Raw genomic sequence first — 24,707 nt, 5'->3', positions numbered from 1 at the left:
AGCAGTGTTTGAGCTCCTAGCTGGTGTGCTGCAAGGAGACACTCTGGCACCCTACACCTTTATAATCATCCTTGATTACACTCTGTGTCAAGCTACCAAAGATCATGACAAGCTTGGTTTTACCACAAAACCAGGACGAACCAAAAGGATCAGATCAATTACGCTCACAGATCTTAATTTTGCAGATGACATAGTCCTGCTCTCTGACCAGATGGAGGAAGCACAGCAGCTATTGACAGAAGTGGAAATTGAGTGCAATAAAGTTGGACTTTACCTAAACACTAAAAAGGCAGAGTACATGTCGTTTAACTGCAATGAAGGTACTCTCAAGACCGTAAAGAATGATACCATTAAGTCTTTGTCTTCAAGTACCTCGGGTCAAGAATGATGAGTTCGGAGAAGGACATAAAGATACGGAAGCCGCTGGCGTGGAGGGCTATGAGCGACATGAAGGAAATCTGGAAGTTGAACCTGACCAGAGGGCTTAAAAAGAGGATCTTCATAGCAGTCATAGAGTCCATTCTCACGTACAGACGTGAGACGTGGACACTCACTAAGACTATGCAAAAGTCTCTAGATGGTTGCTATACACGAATGCTCCGGATGGCTCTTGATGTGAGTTGGCAACAGCACATGATGAACGTTGAGCTCTATAACGACCTTCCGATGCTCTCCACTAAAATCGAGACAAGAAGACTGCAACTAGTGGGGCACTGTCTACACCACCCCGAGCTACCTGCCAGCCTAGTCATCATATGGGAGCCCAAGCATGGGAGGATGAACCCTGGGCACCCTCCCAAGATTATGGTCAACACGCTCCTAGAAGACAGCGGCGCGGCTAATGTAGATGAACTGAACACACTGATGAGGGAGAGGGAGAAGTGGAGAGTCCATCATTGTGCCAGACGCCGGCCCTCTAGGCCTGAGTCGACGTAGTAGTAGTACTTCTTCACTGAAGTATGAAAGTTTTAAGTTTTAGCTTCATATTTGTCATTTAAACTATTTTATGCCTGAATTTAATTAATTCAAAAAAGTCAGTAGGGACTGTGTACTCTGTTTTATATATTACACTTTGCAGCTTAATCAAGTACATTTTTTTTCTTGTGTCAATAAGTTCTATATTGTTTGACAGCCTCTAATACACATTTTGCAAGTGGCCAAATGTGACAGATAGGAAATTCTTTGAAATAAGTTTCTAAAAAAAATAATAAACCAGTTAACTTCTCAAACTTCTTCAACACTAACCATTAAACCTAGTTTGATACTGAATAAATAACACTTTTGAAGTATGATGATGTACAATTTTAGCAACATATTAAGAACAAGTTGCAGCATTCATTTTAATAGAAGGCAGCAAAAGACAACACACAGTTAACACACATGGTTAATCTCTTGCCACAAACTTACTGAGTTTAATCCCACTGGACTGTAGTCTGATTTACCATTGGATCTAAACTGTGCATTAATGCCTCTTAAAAAGCAAATTCACAACAATAACCTAAATTTAACTAGCAAGTAAAAGTTACTTCAAAAATTTGGTTGGAAGTAGAAAGGAGAACAGAATAGAATCTGCTATTGTATTTCACGAATTATCAAACTAGGTAGTGGTGCCATTTAATATCATGTCACTATAAATGAAATTTATGATCTTTTGCATTTTAAAGATATACAATTCTATTAAGTACAGTACTGGACAAGTATCTATTATTTTTAAAGAGCTATCTATGTATGCTGCCAGTGTGCTATTTATCCACAAGTTATGCCCATTGTGTAACATTTTCTCTGGGAAAAATCACCATCAAATGCTGGTGGATGATGTACAGTATGGTTTGTGTGAGATCTCATACTGCTTGAATTATAAGTGGAATTTCCTCTTGCTTAACGTAATTGGAAAGGGGGAGATTCTGCCTAACACTGAGCATGTTCAATCTCACAGGAGTGTCTTTTCAATTTTCATGACTTTCAAATCTCCTGCTAAATTTATGCTCTTTATAATCATTATTTTCAAAATATTATTCTTGAAGCATGAAGGTGCTATTAAGTGTTTTAGATATTGATGCAAAACTAACAGGAAATGGAAAGATATATATTTCCATTTGGCTGTTTATATCACAGCTGTGCTTCATCAAAAACAACTGTGGTCAGTAGCATTACAAGTTGAGAAAGTTCAGCATTATACTGAGACTACAAATGCAGAAACATGGACTTTAAATTTAACCAGAAGGTGAGAACGCCTGTTGTATCCGAAACATTTAGGGATCAGGAGACCCTATTGATCTGTTCTGCAATCATATAAATAACACTCATGATAATTTCACATTTGTCCAGATTCATTGACTGGTCCATGTGCAAGTTTCAGTTTGGTGACAGAAGACTACAGCTGTAGACCCAAGAGATGGGTGGGGGGTGGGGGTGAGGCTTCCTCAGCAATCAGGGATCAGCAGTCAAACTGTGATTTAAAGAGGCCCACGGGCTCTTTATGAATCAGGTGGGAATTCGAACAGAAGTAATTTCTGAAAATTCAACTTGGCTTCTACTGGCCAAATGGTGTCATTTGTTATGGTTGAATTATTGGACTACAGATAGTCCCTTCAAACTAATGTTGTGTTGCTGTTGCAATGATGTAATTGTGCTGAAATGTTTGACTATTAAATAGGCAATTGTTTTTATGGTGGTCCTCCCAACGGGTTATCAAAACATTATAGGAAGGTTTGCATGTGTACAGTATGTGTGAGAATATATGTGAGTGAGTAACTTGGGGGGAGGGGGGGGAGGAGTATGTAAGTTTTTAGTGTGGCACTGTATTTAAGATTTTAGTCCAGTCAAGAAGTATAACATGATATTCAGCCCTTCTGTCTGGTGTTAGTATTGAAAGGTGTTATCATTTCCATTCAAAAACTTACTATCTTCACTCTGTGGCCTGGAGTTGCGGAGATTTCCCACGTACATTCTTTGCGACTGGGATATTTATCTGGCCAGTTGGGACTAGTGATGGTGCCAGTGGCACTGTAAATCCAGTGTTCACATTCAGCTGAGGCAGAAAGTAATACCAGCAGTTAGTTCAGTAGTAGAATGAAATTATAGCCAAGATCACAATATAGTATACGCAAAATATACTTGTACATAAACAGTCCCAAGAAAAGCTGAAATTAGTTATCAATATGCAGCATATTAACAGAAAAGATTTAATCAGTAGCAGATAGCTAGTGTGAGATGTTCCTTGAATCTTAGTGAATAAATACCTCTTATATTTACTTTCTTGTATCTCAGTAGAAACTCAGATGTCTTTTTTAAAAATAACTGTAAAGAATAACTTGTCACAACATAATCAGAAAACACAGTTTCAGTATCTTGATTTGTTCTTTTTGCTTTTTCATTGGATATCATTGAATTTATTAGGAATACTATATTGTTAATAAGATTACATGAAAAGAACGCTTGTGATCTTCCACTATTTACCATTACCTGCAGATTTTATTCCACTGATTGGAATCCATTAATCTAAATAGGTATGGTCAATTTCAGGAGCATTGTATCTGAATTGAAGCAGTTGTACACACATTTTAATCTCCCAGGTCACCTGCAGACTGGGTACAATACTCAAGACAGCCTAGCTCCGGACTAGGGATTACATGTAGCTAAACACCCCTCGGTCATTATCAGGATTGTGCATCTTCAGAACAGGTCGTTTGCCAGTTGAGTCAACAAAATTCCCTGTCTGCATCGACACAAACAAATAGATTGGTCCTTCCTAGCTGCATTTGGTCAGAAGCAATACAGAAGCAGATTACAAGGCTAGATTGATTGGTTGCTCTAGGTTACATTTCCCAGTAATTATAATTGCTGAGTGCATGGGAAGCAGTCAGCACTGTTCCCCAACACACATCAAAGTTGCTGGTGAATGCAGCAGGCCAGGCAGCATCTGTAGGAAGAGGTGCAGTCGACGTTTCAGGCCGAGACCCTTCGTCAGCACTGTTCCCCACTACACTTCAATATGAACAAAGCTTTTGCCATGCAGATACTTGCAATTCTCAGATTTAAAATAGGAAAAGGCAGGCCAGAGATTCTTTCTATCTGATTTTGTCTTCATTGCACCTTGTGGTACTATGCAGCTGATCACTATAGGCTTTATCCATTGCTCTATGCACCATACATCTGTTCCCCACCGAACACTCAATTCTCACCCGTGGCTCCAAATAACTGTTTGTACGCAACAGCAGCCATACCCCAGTACACCACTTTGACAGGCGGACTAAACCAGGTGAGGGTAGCCAGTGGGCTTCATATCCTAGTGACAGGGACATTCCTGCCCTAGCACATGAAGTCAGCTCCGGCAGATTGGGTGGATGAGATCGACAATGGGATCCAATGGCCAAGGGAGGCGGTTCTACAATGTTTCGTGGAGAGTGAAGGGCATGCCAGAGCACAGAAAACGTCATGGTCATCCACTTCAACCAAGGAAGACCGCAGTCTGTGATGACTACTCGTACCACTGGACCCAGACTTCCAAAGTTGAGAGAGTGCAACAGCTTTTCCACTTTATAAACTCTCCAGTACAGGTCTTGATATGACAACCAACTAAGAAACACCATACTCCTTCATTCACTGACCAACATTCTCCATTGGCCAGGGCTCAAAATTTCAAATTATTTACTCTTGCTTCACCCCTGCCTCTTATAAATGGACTACAGTACATCAGGCCCCTTAACTATAACTTATGGCTCTCCTTAATCAGGACACGTTGCTATCTGCTCCTGATGGACAGGGTGGCACTTAGCTGCAAGCAACAGGAGGACCAGTCCACCAGCATCTTTTATCATTTATGGAGGAGATAAGAGCAGACAACCTGGAGGAGAATGCTGCCTGACCTCTTGCATATTTCCAGCATTTTCTGCATTTCTACAATGGAACAAGCAATTTCTGAGAATAGCCATTGTCAGGTCCAGAAACAATGAAAATGAAGGCACTTGCATGCCTAGTCCTCCTTCACTCATTCCACAGCATCTTCTACCTCTCCTAATCTTCAGATGGTTTATGTATGAACTCGCTTTCTCCCTTTCCTCAATATTTTTCCATGTTTATATCTCTTCCTCTATTTTTGATGTCTTAACAATGGAAACACTGGAGAAAAAGGAAGGATACGGTAATTCAATCTTCCACTCAGCCACTCGACAGAGGGGGAAGCTGTAAAGGTCCAGAGGAATCAATATGTGTAGAGAGTAGTTCACCAGTAGTACATTCAGAGAAGAATTTCAGTGGTCCATGCAAGATGTATCAATGGCAATAGTGGAGACACACAAGAGAATTTGAAGTTGCTGGAAACCTTGAACACAGAATATTGGAAGAACTCAGCACATCAGGCAGCCCCTGTGTTACCTCCATAGCTGCTGAGTGACCTCATTTCCTTCAAAATTCCGTGTGTTGCTTAATGGCTGTAATATTGAAATGTTCACTACGCCAGTAAAAATTATGCAGTCTGAAAGGTGATAAGAAATTCAATCATAATTTGCGAAGAACTTGGACCAGGTCTTTGCAATATGGACCAGCTGTCAACATTGTGGGAAGCTACAGTATATAACAAGATGTTGTCACAACTTGAAGTATAGTCAAGGAGCTGAGTGTTGCTTAACATACTAATCCAGGAGAATAGAGAATCTCAACTGTTACAACTCTAGGGAAACATCTCACATGAAGCCCTGGAGAAGCACAGATTCACAGGGTAAACTAAAAATGGAATGGAGTGACTAGTTTAATTCTATATTCATTATGCAAGGGCTAAGGTTGGTAAATCTGTTTGTTTATGCCAGGGGTTCCCAATCTGGGGTTCGCAGACCCCTTGGTGAATGGTACGAGCCCATAGCATAAAAATGGTTGGGAACCTCTGGTTTATGCTTTTGCTGATGATTTTATTATTGATTGAAAGAGGATGCCATGATTATCTATAACAGATGAATGGTAATGAGTACAAAACTGTGGCAAGAGAGAAGGCAATAATGTCACTTAGGTATTAGTTTATCTTGCAAAGCTGAACAGAAAAGATTAAATCACAGCCTCCTGTGACCCTGATTGCCAGTGAAATCTGTCCTGGCACACTTGCATAAGATTCTTGGGATCGCTGCCAATCTGCTGGAGGTGGTTTTTCAAGTTTGTCAAAGCTGTTGTGCGTCAGTTCCACATATAAAAGGTTGCTTGGTAAATTTATAGTTTTCCATTCCATCCACATGAATTTGTATTCCACAATACTTCCTCACTATTGATAATGTTTCCATTCACAAGAATCTCAACACTGACCCAAGGGCACTGTTGGAAGTGTGACAGGCAGCAATGCCAAGCTGGAAACATCTTCCTATAAATCTCATTGAAACTTCTGGGTATCCAATGGCTACTGTGAAAGGGCAGTTGGAGTCCAGGGAAGACTGAAGGATGTCTAGGAAAGACTGGATGACTGCAGGAAAGCCCACACTAGGAGTGGGCCGTTAGTCATCCAAACCACTATCTCTTATAGCGGAGAGACCCATCAATGACTGCGAAGACGAATAAGAGAAGATAACCTGAAGGCCCTCTGAGAGGCAGAACGAAAGTTGGGCCCAGAAGGATGGAATACATGGCAATGACCAGAACGAATGTAGACAGTGAGATTAAGACCCTTTGGAAGTGCAGGCGTGGACAGGAGAATGTGACAACATATAGGGGGCTATGAATCCATCAGGGAGAATGAAGCACAGCGAGAAAGACCAACAGTAACCTTGCACTGCTGCAGCAGACCAGACAATAGGGACCCAAAGTCAGGTAGAAGATCACAGAGCTGAAGGATCTAACATTGCTGGAGGTGATTTGTTGGTAGGGAGGGAAGGCCCAACAATGGAGGGTTAACCCCCACCACCCCCCCAAGCACACAAACACATGTGACATCCCTTCATCTGTGCAGCCATGCCACAAAGCTAAGAGGATGAAACTAGGAAGGAGGCACAAGATCAAGTGGCCACAGGTGAACAAAGTGGCTGAGGCTGGAAAGGGACCTCAGCACAATCCTAGAACATGCACTACGTGGCTGAGTGGAAGCCAAGCTTGTGTAGAGACAGATTTGGCAAAGTTGACATCAAGTGAGTTGATGCTCTGAGAAAAAGGAGAAAGGGAGGAGGACATGGAACAGCTAGTATGAAGGCGACATCAGCTGAGGAAGAACTGGAAGGCGGAGGCGAAGGTGGACTTGAGGCTGTGGAACAATGTGAAGCAGAAGCTGCGAAGGGCAGAGTACATTTGTAAGAAGGGAGGGAGAGGGAGAGGGAGGGAGTGGGGAAAGGAGGAGGGTGAGGAAGGAGGAGGGGGGAGAAGGGAGTAGGGATGGGGAGGGACAGGGTGTTAAAAAAAAAAAAAGCAGTTTATCCCATCAGAGTGGCAAAGAGCTGTGCTGGTGTTCATCCCCAAAGAACAAAACTCCAGCTCCATCAACCAGTTCAGGAGCATTGCACTGTTGAACGTCGAGAGGACGTCATGGCTAAGAGGGTGACCAGCTCCCTCATGGGCAATGCATAGATTGACACCAGCTGCCAGGAGGCAGGAGTTCCAGGTTTCCCAGCATGCATCATTGATATGGGACCCGATCCAACGAGCCAAGCATGAGAAAGGTAACCGACACATTGTGTAGCTGGATCTTGTGAATGCCTATGGATCTGTCCCTCACCAGTTCATCAAACTTGCAATTGAGTTCTTTTACATTCCTGACTGCATTAGAGGCTGGAACTTTGATTACTTCAGTAACCTGCAGATGGGCTTCTCTTTGAGACTTTACAAGGAGGTGGCGGCATCTCAAAGTAGGTATCACAATGAGGTGCTCCATCTCTCCCATCCTGTTTGTGGCAGCCTCCAAGATCATTCCTATTGGAGCGACGCAGGTGGTTGGAGGGATAAATCTACAGTCAGGATAGAGGCTTCCTCCACTGAGAAGCTACATGGATGATGTCACAAACGTTCTTCCGACAGCCGCATGCACAAGGCGGCTGCTGAAGGGGCTGGAGGAGCTAGTGACATGGACAAGGATGAAGATCAAGCCCTCCAAGCCACAAAGCTGTCCCCTCTGAAAAGGGGTCAAAAGCGACAACATCACTTTTGTTACAGTGCGCAAGGAAATGCCATTGTTGGCCAGGCAGCTCATCCAAAGCCTTGGGAGGCAGTACATCACAGAGTTCACTGACAAGCATATGGGAAAAGTAGCACAGAAACAGCTAACAGAGGGCCTGGTCAGAATTGACCAGAGCCAACTACGCAGAAATTATGAAGTGTGATGCTACCAGTTCACTCTGTACCAAAGGGGTGATGTGGCCCCTGAAAAAGTGTAAAATTCCCTCATCCACAGCCAGTGGGATGGATGGGATAGCCAACTCATCCATGTGGAAGGGGCTGGGGAGTCTTGGTATATCTCAGACCCTCACCTCTTTGGGAAAAGCATGTTGCACCTGCCATGGAGATCCATCAGCCTGGGGTACAAGCAGGAGAAAACCTGACTGGTCATTGAGCTGAGGAAGTCCACCAACCTGCTGGTGAGGGGCACCACCGCCCCAGTCCATACCGGCTGTAAATGGAGAGGCCATCAGCAGGCTGCAGCATCCAGAGGTTCCCGGCAGAGTCCAGGCTAGACATGCAGGACTTGGCTGGGGAAGGCAAATGTTTCATATCCAAGGCCTCGAAGAAAGAGATGAAAGCCTGGTAGTGGAGGAGGTGACAAGGACAGAACAGGAGAGCTACAGGGTGAAGGCAGTGACACAGGTCCACCAGGGAAGATGGAAAACACGGGAGGCTACCATCCACAGGTCATTCAGTTGATCTGACCTGTGGAAGGTCCCAAGCCAGAATCAGCTTTCTCATCAGGGCATCGCCCTGCCCCTGAAATCTTCACCAGTTCACCACATTCATAGTTTTCTTTGCAGGTGTCAGCTCAGCCATCTATTTTATGGAGAAAAGATCCATTACAGGATTGGAAGGAATATTTTATTGCTCCAGTGATGAGGACTTGTTTCCTATGTTGTACCACAGTGGGGATTCTGTCTGACAGGAAACTTACAGTGAGAATTCATCTGCAGACAATTTAACAGCTGTTGTAGTTACTGGTGCAGATGTCATTAAACTTGGAGCACAACAATTACCCATCACATGTTAAAAGACTTTGCAGGAAGCTTCCCAAGTTAGTTTTCAATTCTTTGCAATTTTTTTCAAATATTATGAATAAATGTTGGGGATGCATGGTGGAATTTCAGCCTCAATCTAACTGTCTGAATTCCTTTTTTATTAAATGGAAAATCAAAGGCCACACAAGTAGCTGCCAGTATTGCCCAAATGAATTTTTTCAGATTCTCCAGATGGCGCTCACGCAGTGAGGTCACTTCTCGGCTTCGCTCCATTACTTTTTCATTTTATATCTATGATCACCTTTATTTAATTTTACTTTTAAGTTTGGATTTTGAACTTCGAAGAGCTGAGTAGAGAACCAGCTACAAAACCGAAAGTTCGAAACTCTAAACCTGCAAAAGATGCCGATGGTGACGGAAAAAAGAAACCCGATCCTAAATATCCTGAGATAACTTATGAATTGTTGATGAATTTGTTTCAGGATCTGCTGATGAAATACGCCGAAGCTTTAAAGAAGAGATTACGGCAATTTTGCAAATTTTTGGTGCGCTTGACCATCAAGTTCAACAGCAACAAAACACTATCACTGAACTGAAGGAAGATGCACGAAAGAAAGATGCAAAAATCGAGAGCTTGGAACAAAAAGTTTCTTGACAGATAAACAGCTGGAGAGTCTTAAATTCAAGATTACTGATTTGGAAAACAGATCCAGAAGAAAGAACTTACGTTTAATTGGCCTCCCCAGGGGAGTTGAGACAGGAGACCCTTCAGTATTCTTCTCGAAACTTTTAAAGACTGCGTTTAGCTCTGAATTCCCGGATGATCCGCCATTGCTTGACCGTGCTCACCATATTTTTTGGAATAAATCAGATTCTCGAGCTAAACCGAGACCAGTAATTATCCGATTTCATTATGTTCATGTTAAAGAGCAACTCATACGAGTAGCCCGATGGCAGGGAATGATTAAATTTTAAAACCATCAATTCCGGCAGTATGAGGACTTTAGCCCTGAATTAATGAGAGCGCGATTAGCTTTCAAACCTCTGATGATGGAATGCTACCAAAATGATCTTAAACCAGCGTTACTGTATCCTGCCCGCTTAAGAATTTCTCCTCTGAACAGCCTGCGACTTTTTTTCAACTCTACAAGTGCTGCTCGAAGCTTTCTGGAAGAACTTGGATCAGCCGCCATGGTTTAATTAATATAAGATCCTTGTGATATTGGTTTTGCCTTTTAATTTTTTTTCCAATTTCTATTAATCATACGATTCATTTTTGAAGATTGATTTTTATAAGTATAAGACTTTTTGTTTTGATTGGAAGTGTTGGTATTCTTTATACTTAATTTTACCATTATTATCAGTTATTTTCTATATTTTTAAAATAATGTATGAGGGGGAATGTTATGTTTTTTTTCCCTGTGGCATAATCAAGATGGCATTTTGTTTTTTTTCTTTCTATTATACCTTTGTTTTTTTTTACCGCACCATCTTTTTGGGTTCTTCTCCCCATAATACTTTTCTTCCCAGATACGACTTTTTTTAATACTTAACTGTTTTGCCTTACAGATATTTTACATTGAATAATATGTATTGGTGTCTCTTTTCTTTTGATTTTATTAGCATGTTAGTGATTATAATGCTAAGGTATTTTATTTTACTGTATTTGTTAAGTTTATTGTTTTTTTTCGCTGTTATAGCGTAGTTTTTTCTTAGGTGGTCTTTTTACCAACATATATTTGGGAGCTGCCTTCTGGAGAAATGGGGGTAGATTTAGTCTTAGTTAGCTTTCTAGCCTCTCTTGGCTTAGTTTTAGGGTTCTTGGGTGGTGGGCGGGGGGGTCTTTTCTTTTTTCATGGGGCTAATTCTGAACTACAACAATGTCTGCTTTGTCGCAACTTCCGTTTCCTTCCCGAATGCTGGTTCCTCTTCTGGTTACATGGGTTTATACTCTGGTTAACCCTTTATATACCAAAAGACTGATTGATTGACATGGCTCAGAGGATTAACTTTGTTTCTTGGAATACAAATTGACTAAACCATCTGATTAAAAGGAAAAAGATTTTTAAAGTATTCCATAGAATGAATGCTCATATTATTTTTGCCCAAGAAACTCATGTGGAGAAAGAAGATAATCAGCATTTTTTTTTAAGCTTTGGAAGGATTAGCAGTATTACTCAAACTCCAAAGCTAAAGTGAGAGGAGTTTCAATTTTCATAGCTTCTTCATTGCATTTGTCCATCACAACACCTTTTCTGACCCAAATGGTAAGTTCTTGTTAAGTACTGGTCTACTTTTTAATAAGAAAGTTGTTATGGTTAATGTTTAAGCCCCGAATGTGGATTACCCTGAATTTTTTAAACAATTATTTACCTCCTTTCCTAATTTAAATGATCATGTGTTGATAATGAGGGTTGACTTTAATTGTTGCTTAAATCCTTTGATGGATAAACCTGTACCAACTCTGGCACTACCGAATAAGTCGGCCTCTCTTATCAATTCATTTTTGATCGATTCTGGAATCTCGAAGATTTAGAGATTTCTACATCCCAAGGATAAGGAATTTTCTTTCTTTTCAGACATACATCATACTTATTCGAGGATTGACTATTTTTTTATAGACTCTTGTTTAATTCCATCTGTAATTGAGAGTAACTATGATATCATTGTCATATCTGATCATGCACCATTGAATCTCTCTATTAAGTTATGGGATATACCTTCTAATACTAGACAATGGCGTTTTAATTCCAACTTACTTCAAGATTCAGATTTTGTAAAATTTATCAAGGATCAGATTGACTTTTTTTTAACCAATACTATGGATGAAATTTCCAGCAGGGTTATGTGGGATACTTTTAAAGCTTATATCCGCGGTCAGATTATTTCTTACTCGGATGGATTGAAAAAACACATTAAGAATGAAATATTGGTGTTGATTGACAAGATTAAAGACATCGATAAATAATAAGCTATTGCTCCCAATCAGGAGCTTTACAAACAGAGAGTTGAACTTCAAATGGAACATAGTTTAGTTTTAACATCGTCAATAGAAAATCAATTAATGAAAACAAGAAGTGAGTTTTATATACACAGTGATAAATCTGGTAAATTATTAGCCAATCAATTAAAAACAGCCCTGGTTAAATGTCAAATTAATAAGATTTGTAAACCTAATGATATTTCAACAGTTGATCATGATGAGATTAATAATTCTTTTCAAGAATTTTATATATCTTTATATCAGTCAGAATTTCCTCATGATCCCTGGGAGATGCAAGATTTTTTTTTAGCAATTTGAACTTGAACTTTCCGAAATTAATACACGACGAATGTTTAAAGTTAGACACACCTATCACGGATGAAGAAATAATGGGTGCTATTTCTTCAATGAATTCTAGTAAATCACTCAGCCCAGATGGTTATACAGCAGAATTTTTAAAGTTTTTCTCTTCTATTCTTTCTGCCCAGTTGTGTAGAGTCTTTAGGGATGCAATTATTATAGGTAAACTGCCACAATAATTTTATGGAGCTTCCATTTCCTTCATTTAAAAAAAAATAAGGATTCTACTGAATGTGCATCATATAGATCGATATCTTTATTGAATGTTGATTCCAAAATTTTTTCTAAAATACTAGCATCCAGGTTAGAAAATTATTTCCGTGGATCAAACTGGATTAATCAAAAATCGCTACTCATCTTTTAATATTAGGAGATTAATAAATATTATTTATACTCCTTCACTGAGAACTCCAGAATGTGTTATCTCACTAGATGCTGAGAAAGCTTTTGACAGAGTTGAACGGCCATATTTATTTACTACGCTTGAGAAGTTTAATTTTAGCCCGATATTTATATCCTGGATTAAACTGATATATCATACTCCCTTCGCTTCGGTTTTGACTAACAATCAAATCTCCCTTTTTTCAGCTATTTTGTGGCACTAGACAGGGTTGTCCTTTAAGTCCTTTATTATTCGATATTGCTTTAGAACCTTTAGCAATTGCAATTCGAGATTCACAAAAAACATTTTTGTTATTACTCGTGGGAAGGAGATACATAAGTTATCATTATATGCAGATGATTTACTATGATATATGTCTGACCCAGAAAAATCCATTCCTGCAACTTTATCCTTGTTGGCTAAGCTCAGTAAATTTTCTGGTTACAAACTGAATCTTAATAAGAATAAACTTTTTCCGTTAAATATGATGGTTCCAATTTACAAATGTTTACTATTTAGATTAGTTACTGATCAATTTACTTATTTAGGAGTTAAAATTGCTAAGAAGCACAAGGATTTATTTAAGGTTAATTTTTTACCCTTACTTGATCAGATTAGAGGTTTGATAACTAAATGGTCACCAATGTTTTTGTCATTAATTGGTTGGATCAACACTGTTAAGATGATTATTTTACCTAAGTTTCTATATTTAGTTCAAGCATTGCCAATTTTTATTCCAAAATCCTTTTTTGATAATGTTGATTCAAAAATTTTCTCACACATATGGCGGAATAAAAATCCTAGATTAGGTAAAAGACACTTACGAAGCCCAAAAAAGAGGGTGGCTTAGCATTGCCAAACTTTAGATTTTACTATTGGGCGATTAATATTCATTATTTAAAATTTTGGACATGGAATTGGGATACAGTTCCAAGTCCACAATGGGTCAAGCTTGAATGTAATTCTGTTTCAGGATTTTCATCGGGTTCTATTTTAGGGACCCCACTTCCTTTTGATTTTTCTAAACTGGACAAACAAATGAATATCCCAATAGTTAAATATACTCTTCGAATATGGTTTCAGTTTCAAAAATTTTTTAGACTGAATCAATTCATTTTAACTAGCCCTATTATATCTAACTTTCTTTTTCAACCTTCTTTTTTTGGATCAAGCATAACTGGTTTGGAAAACAAAGGGTATAGCACATTTTTCTGATTTATTTTCAGATAATTGTTTTATGTCTTTTGAACAATTATCTAATAAATATAATTTACCTAGATCACATTTTTTTTTAGATATTTACAGATCAGAAACTTCTTAAATACTGTTCTTATTACCTTTCCGATTTCATATTCCGCTGATATATCGGGAAAAAATTTTGGATCTAAACCTTTTTCAGAAAGGTTCAATAGCAATTATTTATAATATGATAAGCAAAATAAATCCAGATGTTTCCAATACAATTAAGGATGACTGGGAAAGGGAACCTTACCTTACCTTATCTACTGAGAAATGGCAAAAAAATTTTCAATTAGTTAATTCTTCCTCTATTTGTGCTAAACATGCATTGACACAGTTTAAAGTTGTACATAGGGCTTGTATGTCTAAGGATAAATTAGCTCGTTATTACTCTCATATAAACTCTATATGTGATAGTTGTCATTCTGAGATAGCTTCATTAACTCATGTATTTTGGTCTTGCCCTTTATTGAAGAAATATTGGGATGATATTTTTGATATTATTTCCACTGTCTTGAATATCGATTTACAACCTCACCCTATTATTGTCATTTTTGGTTTACCAATGATTGAAAAACATCATTTGACCTCTTCAGTTTGTCAGATGATTGCTTTTGTTACTTTAATGGCTAGAAGATCTATACTATTGAATTGGAAAGAGATTAATCCTCCTACAACATTTCATTGGTTTTCTCAAACTATATCTTGTTTAAATCTAGAAATAATTAGAAGTGTTATTTTTGACCCATCTATTAAATTTGATGAGACTTGGAGGCCATTTATTCAATACTTCCACATGATGTAATTTGACCCTTGCCAAATCTATTTCGTGATTTCAATATATGGGGAGAGGAGCAGAAGTGGTGACACTATTGGTTCTATCTGAGGTATCATAATAGCCCTTACTTTTCTTTTTTTTTTCCGTAGTTTTCTTTAGTTTGGGTAAATTAGTTTTTTTTTTAAAGAGGATTTTTTTTCTTTTTCTGTTCTTTTATGATATTTTATATTTTATGTATAATCTTTATATGTTTTGTTGTTAATCTGTTTGATTTTGGGATGTTTTTAACTATGGGTTACCTGACTGTAAACATTAATAATTATTATCAATTAACATAATCCCAATTACTATCTACTTACTCTTTGTAATGTGATTGATGTTGAAACTAATAAAAAGATTGAAAAAGAAAGAAAGAAAGAATCTTAAGGGAGCTCACTTCAAACTCATTCAATTAAATATTTTGTGTTTTTACAAGGGAACAAGAGAAAAATTAAACCAGGATATTTCAAAGATGTTATTGTTGTTCAATAACTCTCTAAGATGTAAAAAGTGACTTGTTTCTAAATGTAAACACGAGGAATTCTGCAGATGCTGGAAATTCAAGCAACACACATCAAAGTTGCTGGTGAACACAGCAGGCCAGGCAGCATCTCTAGGAAGAGGTACAGGGCCGAGACCCCTCGGTCCTGATGAGGGGTCTCGGCCCGAAACGTCGACTGTACCTTTTCCTAGAGCTGCTGCCTGGCCTGCTGCTTTCACCAGTATCTTTGATGTGTGTTACTTGTTTCTAATATGGTTTTCAATAATTCATAACAGGATATTAATGGAACCCCTGTTAAATTGATAATGCAATGTTCACCACTGGCCGTTCATAAATTTCACAAGGGCGGTTAAGTAAATGAAATTTCACTGAACAAGTGGTGTTATCTTCTACGCACAAAATACTCTGCAGATGCTGTGGTGTTGTGGGTTTTATCTTCTGAAGACCATAAGTACACAACAGGTGTTAAGGGATCCTCCCAATTCACATCAATGGAAAAATACATTAGTCAGTTCAGAATGCAAGCAATTAATAGCTACTTCCCAAAGTTACATTTTGAAAATAATAATCAAATACAGTGGACACATTAGGACCGATACATTTTGGCCCAATTTAGCAGCTGCCCCAAATAGCCAAAGTTTCATGGAAATAGTTAAAAACATATAACAAAGACAAAATGCCACTTAACTGTGCAACAGATTATGAATTTAAATGAAATACCAAACAAAGTAGAACATTGCATATGTACTATAAAACTGTGTATTGGTCCTGATAGTTCTCGACAGCAATTCGTTCAGTGTATGCTGCCATGTATGGGGTGCCTAGGGAGGGGTAGCATCTCTGGTGATGGGGCTTGTCATGTCCATTCTGGCACAACTCACTTACCTTTGGTCCCCACAGGACACTCAGCCCTCACCTGTAAAGTAGCTGTTTGCATGTGACAGCAGCCATGGCACTTCAACAGGCGGGCTAATTAAGAGGAGGGGAGGGGAGCTGGCGGGCCTCATACTCTGGTGAGACAGGGATATACTTGTTCTGGCATGTGATGTCAACTCCAGAGGAATGGGTAGATGAGATCAACGGTGAGATCCAACAGCCAGGAAGGAGCTTCTGCAATGCCTCATAGAGAGCGAAGGGCTTTTCCACTTTAAAAACACTCCTGCACAGGTTTTACACATTATCAGAAAACCAACACACTGCCCTGTCCTTTGGATTGACTGTAAGTGAACAAAATTAGTGTAGACTCCAAGTGCAGATAATGGACTGTCTTCATACAATACTTTCAGCGATTGTATCCTCCAAATCTTCATTTTCATTGGAACGTTCAAGATGACCGTTGTATGTTAGAACTCTTTGGAGTTCTTAACTTGAAATAATTAAATTTTTTCATTTTCACTCCCAGCCGTTTCTGGCATCTCTAAGTCTGAATGCTTGGAAACCACTGTGAGCAAAATGGTTCTGAATTGTCTATCTGCTTATTTCTCTCCAATTATCAGTGACAAAAATCACTGCTTTTTGAATACAAACCACACAACTGATAATATTTAAAAACCGTTCGCTCTAAGCACGATGTAGTGTCTAATGGAGTGCAATTGACACTGTTCGGCAACAGTCTCCTGCCCTAGTAACTGGCACAGTGTCTCAAATAAATGCAGGGAATCCTAACTATTTTCTTGATTAGTTTTTGTTATTTAAGAGTTGTTCCAACTAAGTGTGCCCCAATTAACTGTTGGACAAATTAAGCAGGATCTACTGTGTTTGCAGATATTAGAAATCTGAAATAAAAACAGAAAATGCTAGAAGTACTTGGAATATGATGAGTGTCTGCGCGAAAAGAAATAAAATTAGCATTACAGGAGCATTACCTTTCATCAAAACTGATATGAGATCACTGACCTGAATTTAACTTTGCTTCCTTCTCCACATTTTGTTCCCAGGATTTCTACTTTATTTCAGATTTCCAACCTCTGCAGTATTTAGCTTTTAAGCAGCTGAGAGTAATGCCCTGAGTTATTCTAGCAGTTCATTTTTTGGTTTAAATATCAAATAAACTTGTTTGTCCAAACAGTCAAAGCCAACACATACCTTCTTTGCAATCATGTTTGTTTTCATGTAGTACAAATCCATTTCGACACTGGCAAACGTAACTGCCTATTGTATTGACACACTCATGTTGACAGCCTCCGTTGTCTTTGGAACATTCATCTTTATCTGTGAAGAGATCAAAGGGGGATCATGCAATTAACAGTACATTTACAAATCCTTAACCCCAAACACAGAGCAAGAATTAAATATGCCAATGTGCGTTCATCCAGACCAAGGTAAACTAAAGTATAGGCCTGAGTGTCCATGATACCTTCTACTTTAGCTGTACCCATTCATTATTAAGCTTGCACTTTCCCCTACAATTGCCAATCCATCAAGCAAGCACAGAAAGATACTTTGGATTCGGCAATGGGTCCAAGCCGTTGATAGTCACCTCAGCAAGGCTTAGCCCTGCACTGTAAACCATCTGTAATTTAAAAGTGCGCGGCAGTGCATTATGCTTGAATGAATCTGGAGATTTCGGAAACACACAGGTTAAGCCAGCAGTTAAGAAATATAAGAAATTAACCTGTTTTCTGCAAACAGAGGAACTCAAGGAATTATATTAGTAAAAATTTCACTCATGTGAACTAATTCTTTAAAAAAAGATATAATTATGTTAGAGTCGAGCAAAGGTTAGCACAGAAGATACAAGTCCTTGGAATCTACATAACAGACACAAACTCACTGCAGGGAAGAAAAGCCATAATAATATTAGCAGCCATTCCAGTAAGTGGCAGTCAGCTCCTTTCTTTTCTATAAGAGCTGCCGTATCAGCCAAGGGCAGTTCATCCATTTGTTCAAAACTGCAGACTGTTTCTGACATTCTCTGTTCCATGATGCTAGATGCTTTATCACTTAAAACCTATGCAAAGCCAAAGCACTAAATGGGTGAATAACAGAAATCAAAAATGACAAAATAAGCATCTCAAGGATTGCAATTTGATTGGTGACTAAATACTTCACAATAAATCAACATACTTCAATTAAAAATAAAGTGATATGCAGAGGCACAGAAAATAAGTATTACCTAGGCAAGGTAAGTGGATTTCATACTTTATAAAATGAAAAGGACGGAGAACTTTTTTTTACTTCTGTAACCAAATAAAAAGCATAGGTGCTCAGCCACACAGAATGCAGTGAACTTATAGCTTTTGTAGAAATCAGCTATATATTGCATTCTTGAGGTGTAATGAATTCAGTTGAGGATGTATTTTGTATGGGTAGACTAATTAGCTTTGATAAATGGATTATCATGGGAGAAAAAATATATTCACAGAAATCAGTCTTACAGTTTTCAATGGATGTGTCAGTCCCCATGTGATGAAAATTACATTAGATGCCAATCCATCAGAGGACACATGGCCGTACCTCTGAATCTTTCAGAGGCCACCAGTCCATCAATAATACGTACACGGCTGGAAAGGGAAACCTGCATCAGGCTCTTGCAAGATTCAAAAATAAAAATTCTCTCTTTGCATGGTGCTTCCTTGTCTGTGAAAGAAAACGCATCGAGATGGCACCAGAGGTAAGTGTGTGCTGTTGTTCCTTCCATTTGATGCCTATTCACAACAATTACATACAGAGGCTCTGTTCCTTTAATTTTACAATGCAATGGAGTACTTAACTATCACAGAAACATATTATTAGTAAAACTCCTATAATGTGGTGTCCATTAGTTTGGAAATTCCAAAGGTTCAGCAGCCAGCCTCACTATACATGACTGAGTTGGTGTATGGCTTACACATACAAACTGAAACTAAGAAATTGCAACTCACCCAATTCTGTTTCCTGCTCCCTTTAAACTCATGAGGTTCTGTTTCCTACTCAACCGGTTCGCTGGAAAATTTTAGTATACTGCTATGTAATATGTAAAAAACATTAAATAAAACATTAAAAAATAATGTTCTAGTGTAAAACATCCAACAGTTCAGAAAGCCTCTTTGTACAGTGCCACTGAAATTCCAAGGGTGCTGGGTTATTGGAACTTCTCCTGTAATATTTAACAATCTAGGGCAGAGAAATTATTGTCGCTGGATTCAGTTGACATACATGCAATTAATTGTATCTTTATGTATGATGCTCCTTATTTTTGATGCAGAATTTAAAGTTATTTTAATTGTGTTAGATCCTGGTAATTGATGACAAAGTATACAAACATGTGAAGTACTTGTCTGCTGATTATGACACAATATTCTTTTTAAGTTCTTCAGAATCGTCGATTCATAGAGAAATACAGCAGTGACAGGCCGTTCAGCCCATCTAGCCCATGTAAAAGCCAATCAAACTGCCTAATCCTGTCAACGTGCAATGGGACCAGAGCTTTCCATATCCCTATCATCCAAGTACCTATCCAAACTTCCCTTAAATGTTGAAATCAAGCTTGCACGCACCACTTGTGCTGGCAGCTCATTCCACACTCTCATGACCCTCTGAGTGAACAAGTTTCCCTTCATGTTCTCCTTAAACTTCTCACCTTTCACTCTTAACCCATGACCTTCTGTTTTAGTCCCACCCAATCTCAGTGGAAAAAGCCTGCTTGCATTTACCCTATCAATACCACTCAAAATTTTGTATACCTCTACTAATTCTCCTCTCAATCTTCTACACTATAAATAATACAGTCCTAAACTATTCAATCTTTCCTTATAATTCATGTCCTCCAGACCAGGCAATATCCTTGTACATTTTCTCTGCAATCTTTCAATCTTGCTTACAACTTTCCTCTAAGTAGATGACCAAAACTGCACACAATACTCCAAATAAGGCCCCACCAATGTCTTAAAAAAATTCAAAGTAACATCCCATCTACTATACCCAATACATTGATTTATGAAGGCCAATCTGCCAAGAGCTTTATGACCCTATCTACCTGTGATGCCACTTCCAATGAATTATGTGTCTGTATTCCCAGATCTCTTTGTTCTACGACACTTCTCAGTGCCCTACCATTCAACCAAAGTGCAAAATCTTGCACTTGTCTGCATTAAATTCCATCTGCCATTTTTCAGCCCTTTTCCCAGCTGATGCAGATCCCTCTGCAAGTCATGATAGCCTTCCTCACAGTCCACTACACCCCCAATCTTGGAGTCATCTGCAAATTTGCTGATCAAGTTGACCACATTATCATTCAGATCATTGATATAGATATCAAACAACAATGGACCCAACACCGATCCCTGCAGCACGCCACTAGTCACAGGCCTCCAGTCAGAGAGGTAGCCCTCAACTACCACTCTCTGGTTTTCTCGCAAGCCAGTGTCTAATCTAATTTATTAGCTCATCCTAAATGTCAAGTGACTGAATCTTCTTAACCAACCTCTCATGTAGGACGTTGCCAAGACAGTTTCATTGGTAGAACCACCAACTATGACAATCTGTGCAAGTTTTCAGCAGGTGATAGTATTGGCAAATATAGATGGAACAATCCACTCCACCTGTAGTACTTGGAGTCGGTGCTTTAGGTCAATTAATTCCTCACATGGACCAAATGCGGTGATGTTCAGTTAGTGAGAGACATCAATGCCAACTCAATTCTACAAGGAAATGTGTTCGTTCAGAAGAAAAACCTGTAAAAATAGACTTGTTTTCCCCTTTACACGCCAGAATGAATACCTTTTGTTTTCGTATCTTGAATGCTCTTGTTATACAGACAAGGATCTGTTGCATGCTAAACAGTAAATTCATTTAATCTAAGCATTATTTTTGTATCATAGTTGCATAAACTACCTAATGTTCTTGTAGCACTACTCAACTCATTCAACTATGCAAGTGATTCTTTTCAATGGTAAAGGTGGTCTCTAAAGACAGACAAAACAGAAGGTCCCAGGGTAGATTTCTAGGATGTTCCAATGACCTCAATATGTCTGTGCCAGGAAGTTTGTGAAAAAAAAATCAGGGAGGTAACCTAACTTTAAAAATGTAAATGGATACACTCTGCAGACCAACAGGAAATAACTGACAAGAAGTTACATGTGTGTAACTAAATGAAGAAATCCAAAGCTGAATGCTATATTTAAAAGTTCCTTTCATGTCTACTAGGCTAATAATCATCAATAGTTAAAAGTAGTAAATGCATTTTAAACAGAAATGCAAGTATATGGAATATGCATGCACCTAAAGGGCATTTATTATTTAAGCATACAGGTAGCAACTTTAAAATACTTGTGCAAATGATAGCCACGAGTCTTAGAATCATCCATTCAGCCTGCTCACAGAATTAAAATCTCCTGAGTAAAATCATATATGGCATTCTCTACAACTGTGACAAGTAACAAATCATACATTATCTTTCTTCAAATTCTCCATGGTACTTAACATGGTAAAAATGCATCTTCCTAAACCACTGCCTCTCCTTAGCAAAACACCTTTTCTATTCACTCCGAGCTTTATATCCCACATATGTACATTCCTTTAAGATTACCAAAGCTACTTTTATCTCACCTGATTCACTGAAAACTTAATACAGCACTCCCATTGTGCATTTTACTCCTACATTCTGAACTGTTGGCATATGTCAAGATGAATTTTTCCTTCACTAACACACACTGTCAGTGAATCTAACCAAGGGCCCTTTCTCTTCTGTGTCCACGTGACACTCCTCGTCATCTCACCTGCTGACTTGGGTCAGTTCCTGGGTATTGCTGAAAATGTCCCACTTTAGCTTTATAATCTACCTGAACACAGTAACAGAAGCTATCTGACTGGCATCAAAGCAATTCAGAATCAGGTTTATTATCACCGGCATGTGACGTGAAATTTTTTAACTTAGCAGCAGCAGTTCAATGCAATACATAATATAGAAGAAAAAATTAAAATAAAAATAATAATAATAAATAAGCAAATCAATTACAGTATACATAGATTGAATCGATAAAAAATTGAGCAAAAAACAGAAATACTGTATATTTTAAAAAGTGAGGCAGTGTCCAAGGGTTCAATGTCCATTTAGGTAGGGGTCCCCAACCTTTTTTGCAGTGCGGACCAGTTTCATATTGACAATATTCTTGCGGACTGGCCGACCGAGGGGTGGGGGGGGAGATGGTTGCCAACGGACAAGAGTACAGTAGCAGTCAAATACGTTGTGTTTACCCCGAAAAGACTACAATGACCATGAAGCCTTGCGCGGACACCAGTGCGCTTGCGTGACTTGCGTATGCTTGCACTTGCCGTTTTTTGCTACAAGTCGTTTTTGACGATTCTCTTAGGGAGGGGGGCACTATTAATCACGACCGAAATATCGGTGATAAGTGGCTAATACACAATTTCGTTTCTAAAAGGGTTTATCTAACGAATTTAATATTAAACACACAGCGCATATTTTCCTCGCATGAATATAGCGATAAGTCAATTATCAGGGGAGGACAGGGGGGCTTGAAATACGTATTGAACGAACTCCCAGTAGAAGTGGCAGAAGCAGGTTCATATTATCATTTAAAGTTAAATTGGATGGGTATATGGACAGGAAAGGAATGGAGGGTTATGGGCTGAGTGCAGGTCGGTGGGACTTGGTGAGAGTAGCGTTTGGCACGGACTAGAAGGGCTGAGATGGCCTGTTTCCATGCTGTAATTGTTATATGGTTATATAAGTAAGTCAATAGCATCATAACATTTCAAGTAATGTTTGGATATTAAACACACAGCGCATATTTTCCTCGTATGAACATATAAAATTATTGCAACACACCAATATCACTGAATCAGTGGGAGCCCTGGGCTTGTTTTCCTGCAACAAGACGGCCCCCATCGAGGGGTGATGGGAGACAGCGATACTCGAAGGGGGTTCCTTATGTCCAGTCTATTCCGCAATTTAGTTTTCGTTGCATTCATTGCAGAGATACATTGGAAATGGAAGCAACGTTTTCAGTGCTTTCGTGTCTATCTCAGGAGTTTTAGCCTTGACTTTCATCCAGAATGCCGGCAGAGATGTTATGGCAAACATAATTTTCAGCCCGCCGTCACTTGCAAACTCGAGGAGTTGATCTTCCCCGCTGACATGGATGACGCGCGGGTAATGACCTCACGTGCATAGTAGCTCAACAGTGGGCGTGACAGGGAATGGGGAAAGGTGCAGCTGACTCATATCGCCGAATCATATCGTTTCCTCGCGGCCCAGTAGCGCTTGCCTTGCGGCCTGGTATTGGTCTGCGGCCCGGTGGTTGGGGACCACTGCAGTTAGCAATCAGATGGCAGAGGGGAAGAAGCTGTTCCTGAATTGCTGAGTGTGTGCTTTCAGACTTCTGTACCCCCTACCTAATGGTAACAGTGAGAAAAGTACATGCCCTGGTTGTTGGAGTTCCTTAATAATGAACGCTGCCTTTCTGAGACACTGCTCCCTAAAGATGTCCTGGGTACTTTGTAGGCTAGTACCCAAGATGCAGTTGACTAGATTTACAACCTTCTGCAGCTTCTTTCAATCCTGTGCAGTAGCCCCCCCCGCCATACCAGACAGTGATGCAGCCTGTCAGAATGCTCTCCACGATACACCCATAGAAGTTTTTGAGTGTATTTGTTGACATGCCAAATCTCTTCAAACTCTGAATGAAGTACAGCCACTGTCTTGCCTTCTTTATAACTACATCAGCATGTTGGGACCAGGTTAGATCCTCAGAGATCTTGACACCCAGGAACTTGAAGCTGCTCACTCTCTCCACTTCTGATCCCTCTATGAGGATTGGTATGTGTTCCTTTGTCTTACTAACATTGATTCACAGGTTGTTGCTGTGACACCATTCCACTAGTTGGCATATCTCACTCCTGTACGCCCTCTCGTCACCACCTGAGATTCTACCAACAATGGTTGTATTGTTAGCAAATTTATAGATGGTATTTGAGCTATGCCTTGCCACACAGTCATGTGTATACGGGGAGTAGAGCAGTGGGCTAAGCACACACCCCTGAGATGCATCAATGTTGATCGTCAGTGAGGAGGAGATGTTATCACCAATCCGCACAGACTGTGGTCTTCCGGTTAGGAAGTCAAGGATACAATTGCAGAGGGAGGTACAGAGGCCCAGGTTCTGCAAATTCTCAGTCAGGATTGTGGGAATGATGGTATGAAATGCTGAGCTATAGTTGATGAACACATCCTGACATAGGTGTTTGTGTTGTCCAGGTGGTTTAAAGCCGTGTGGAGAGCCATTGAGATTACGTCTGCTGTTGACCTATTGTGGCGATAGCCAAATTGCAATGGGTCCAGGTCCTTGCTGAGGCAG

At 39.4% G+C, this 24,707-nt stretch overlaps 1 protein-coding gene across 5 annotated transcripts in view; it reads right to left on the bottom strand.

Annotated features, from left to right (window-relative positions):
* tll1 (tolloid-like 1) overlaps window positions 1–24,707 on the bottom strand; it is a 414,821-nt gene that overhangs the window by 57,810 nt on the left and 332,304 nt on the right. For all 5 annotated transcript variants that reach the window (XM_072255927.1, XM_072255931.1, XM_072255928.1 and 2 more), the window contains 2 exons: window positions 17,494–17,619; window positions 2,904–3,031 (listed from right to left, as the gene is read on the bottom strand). In XM_072255927.1, coding sequence (XP_072112028.1) covers window positions 2,904–3,031; window positions 17,494–17,619 — 254 coding nt within the window. The remainder of the gene's footprint in view (window positions 1–2,903; window positions 3,032–17,493; window positions 17,620–24,707) is intronic.

Source organism: Mobula birostris, chromosome 4 (genome assembly GCF_030028105.1).
Source record: "Mobula birostris isolate sMobBir1 chromosome 4, sMobBir1.hap1, whole genome shotgun sequence".
Lineage (NCBI taxonomy): Eukaryota > Metazoa > Chordata > Chondrichthyes > Myliobatiformes > Myliobatidae > Mobula > Mobula birostris.
The sequence above is the reverse complement of the archived record's forward strand: the minus strand, read 5'-3'. Positions and strand labels throughout refer to the sequence as shown.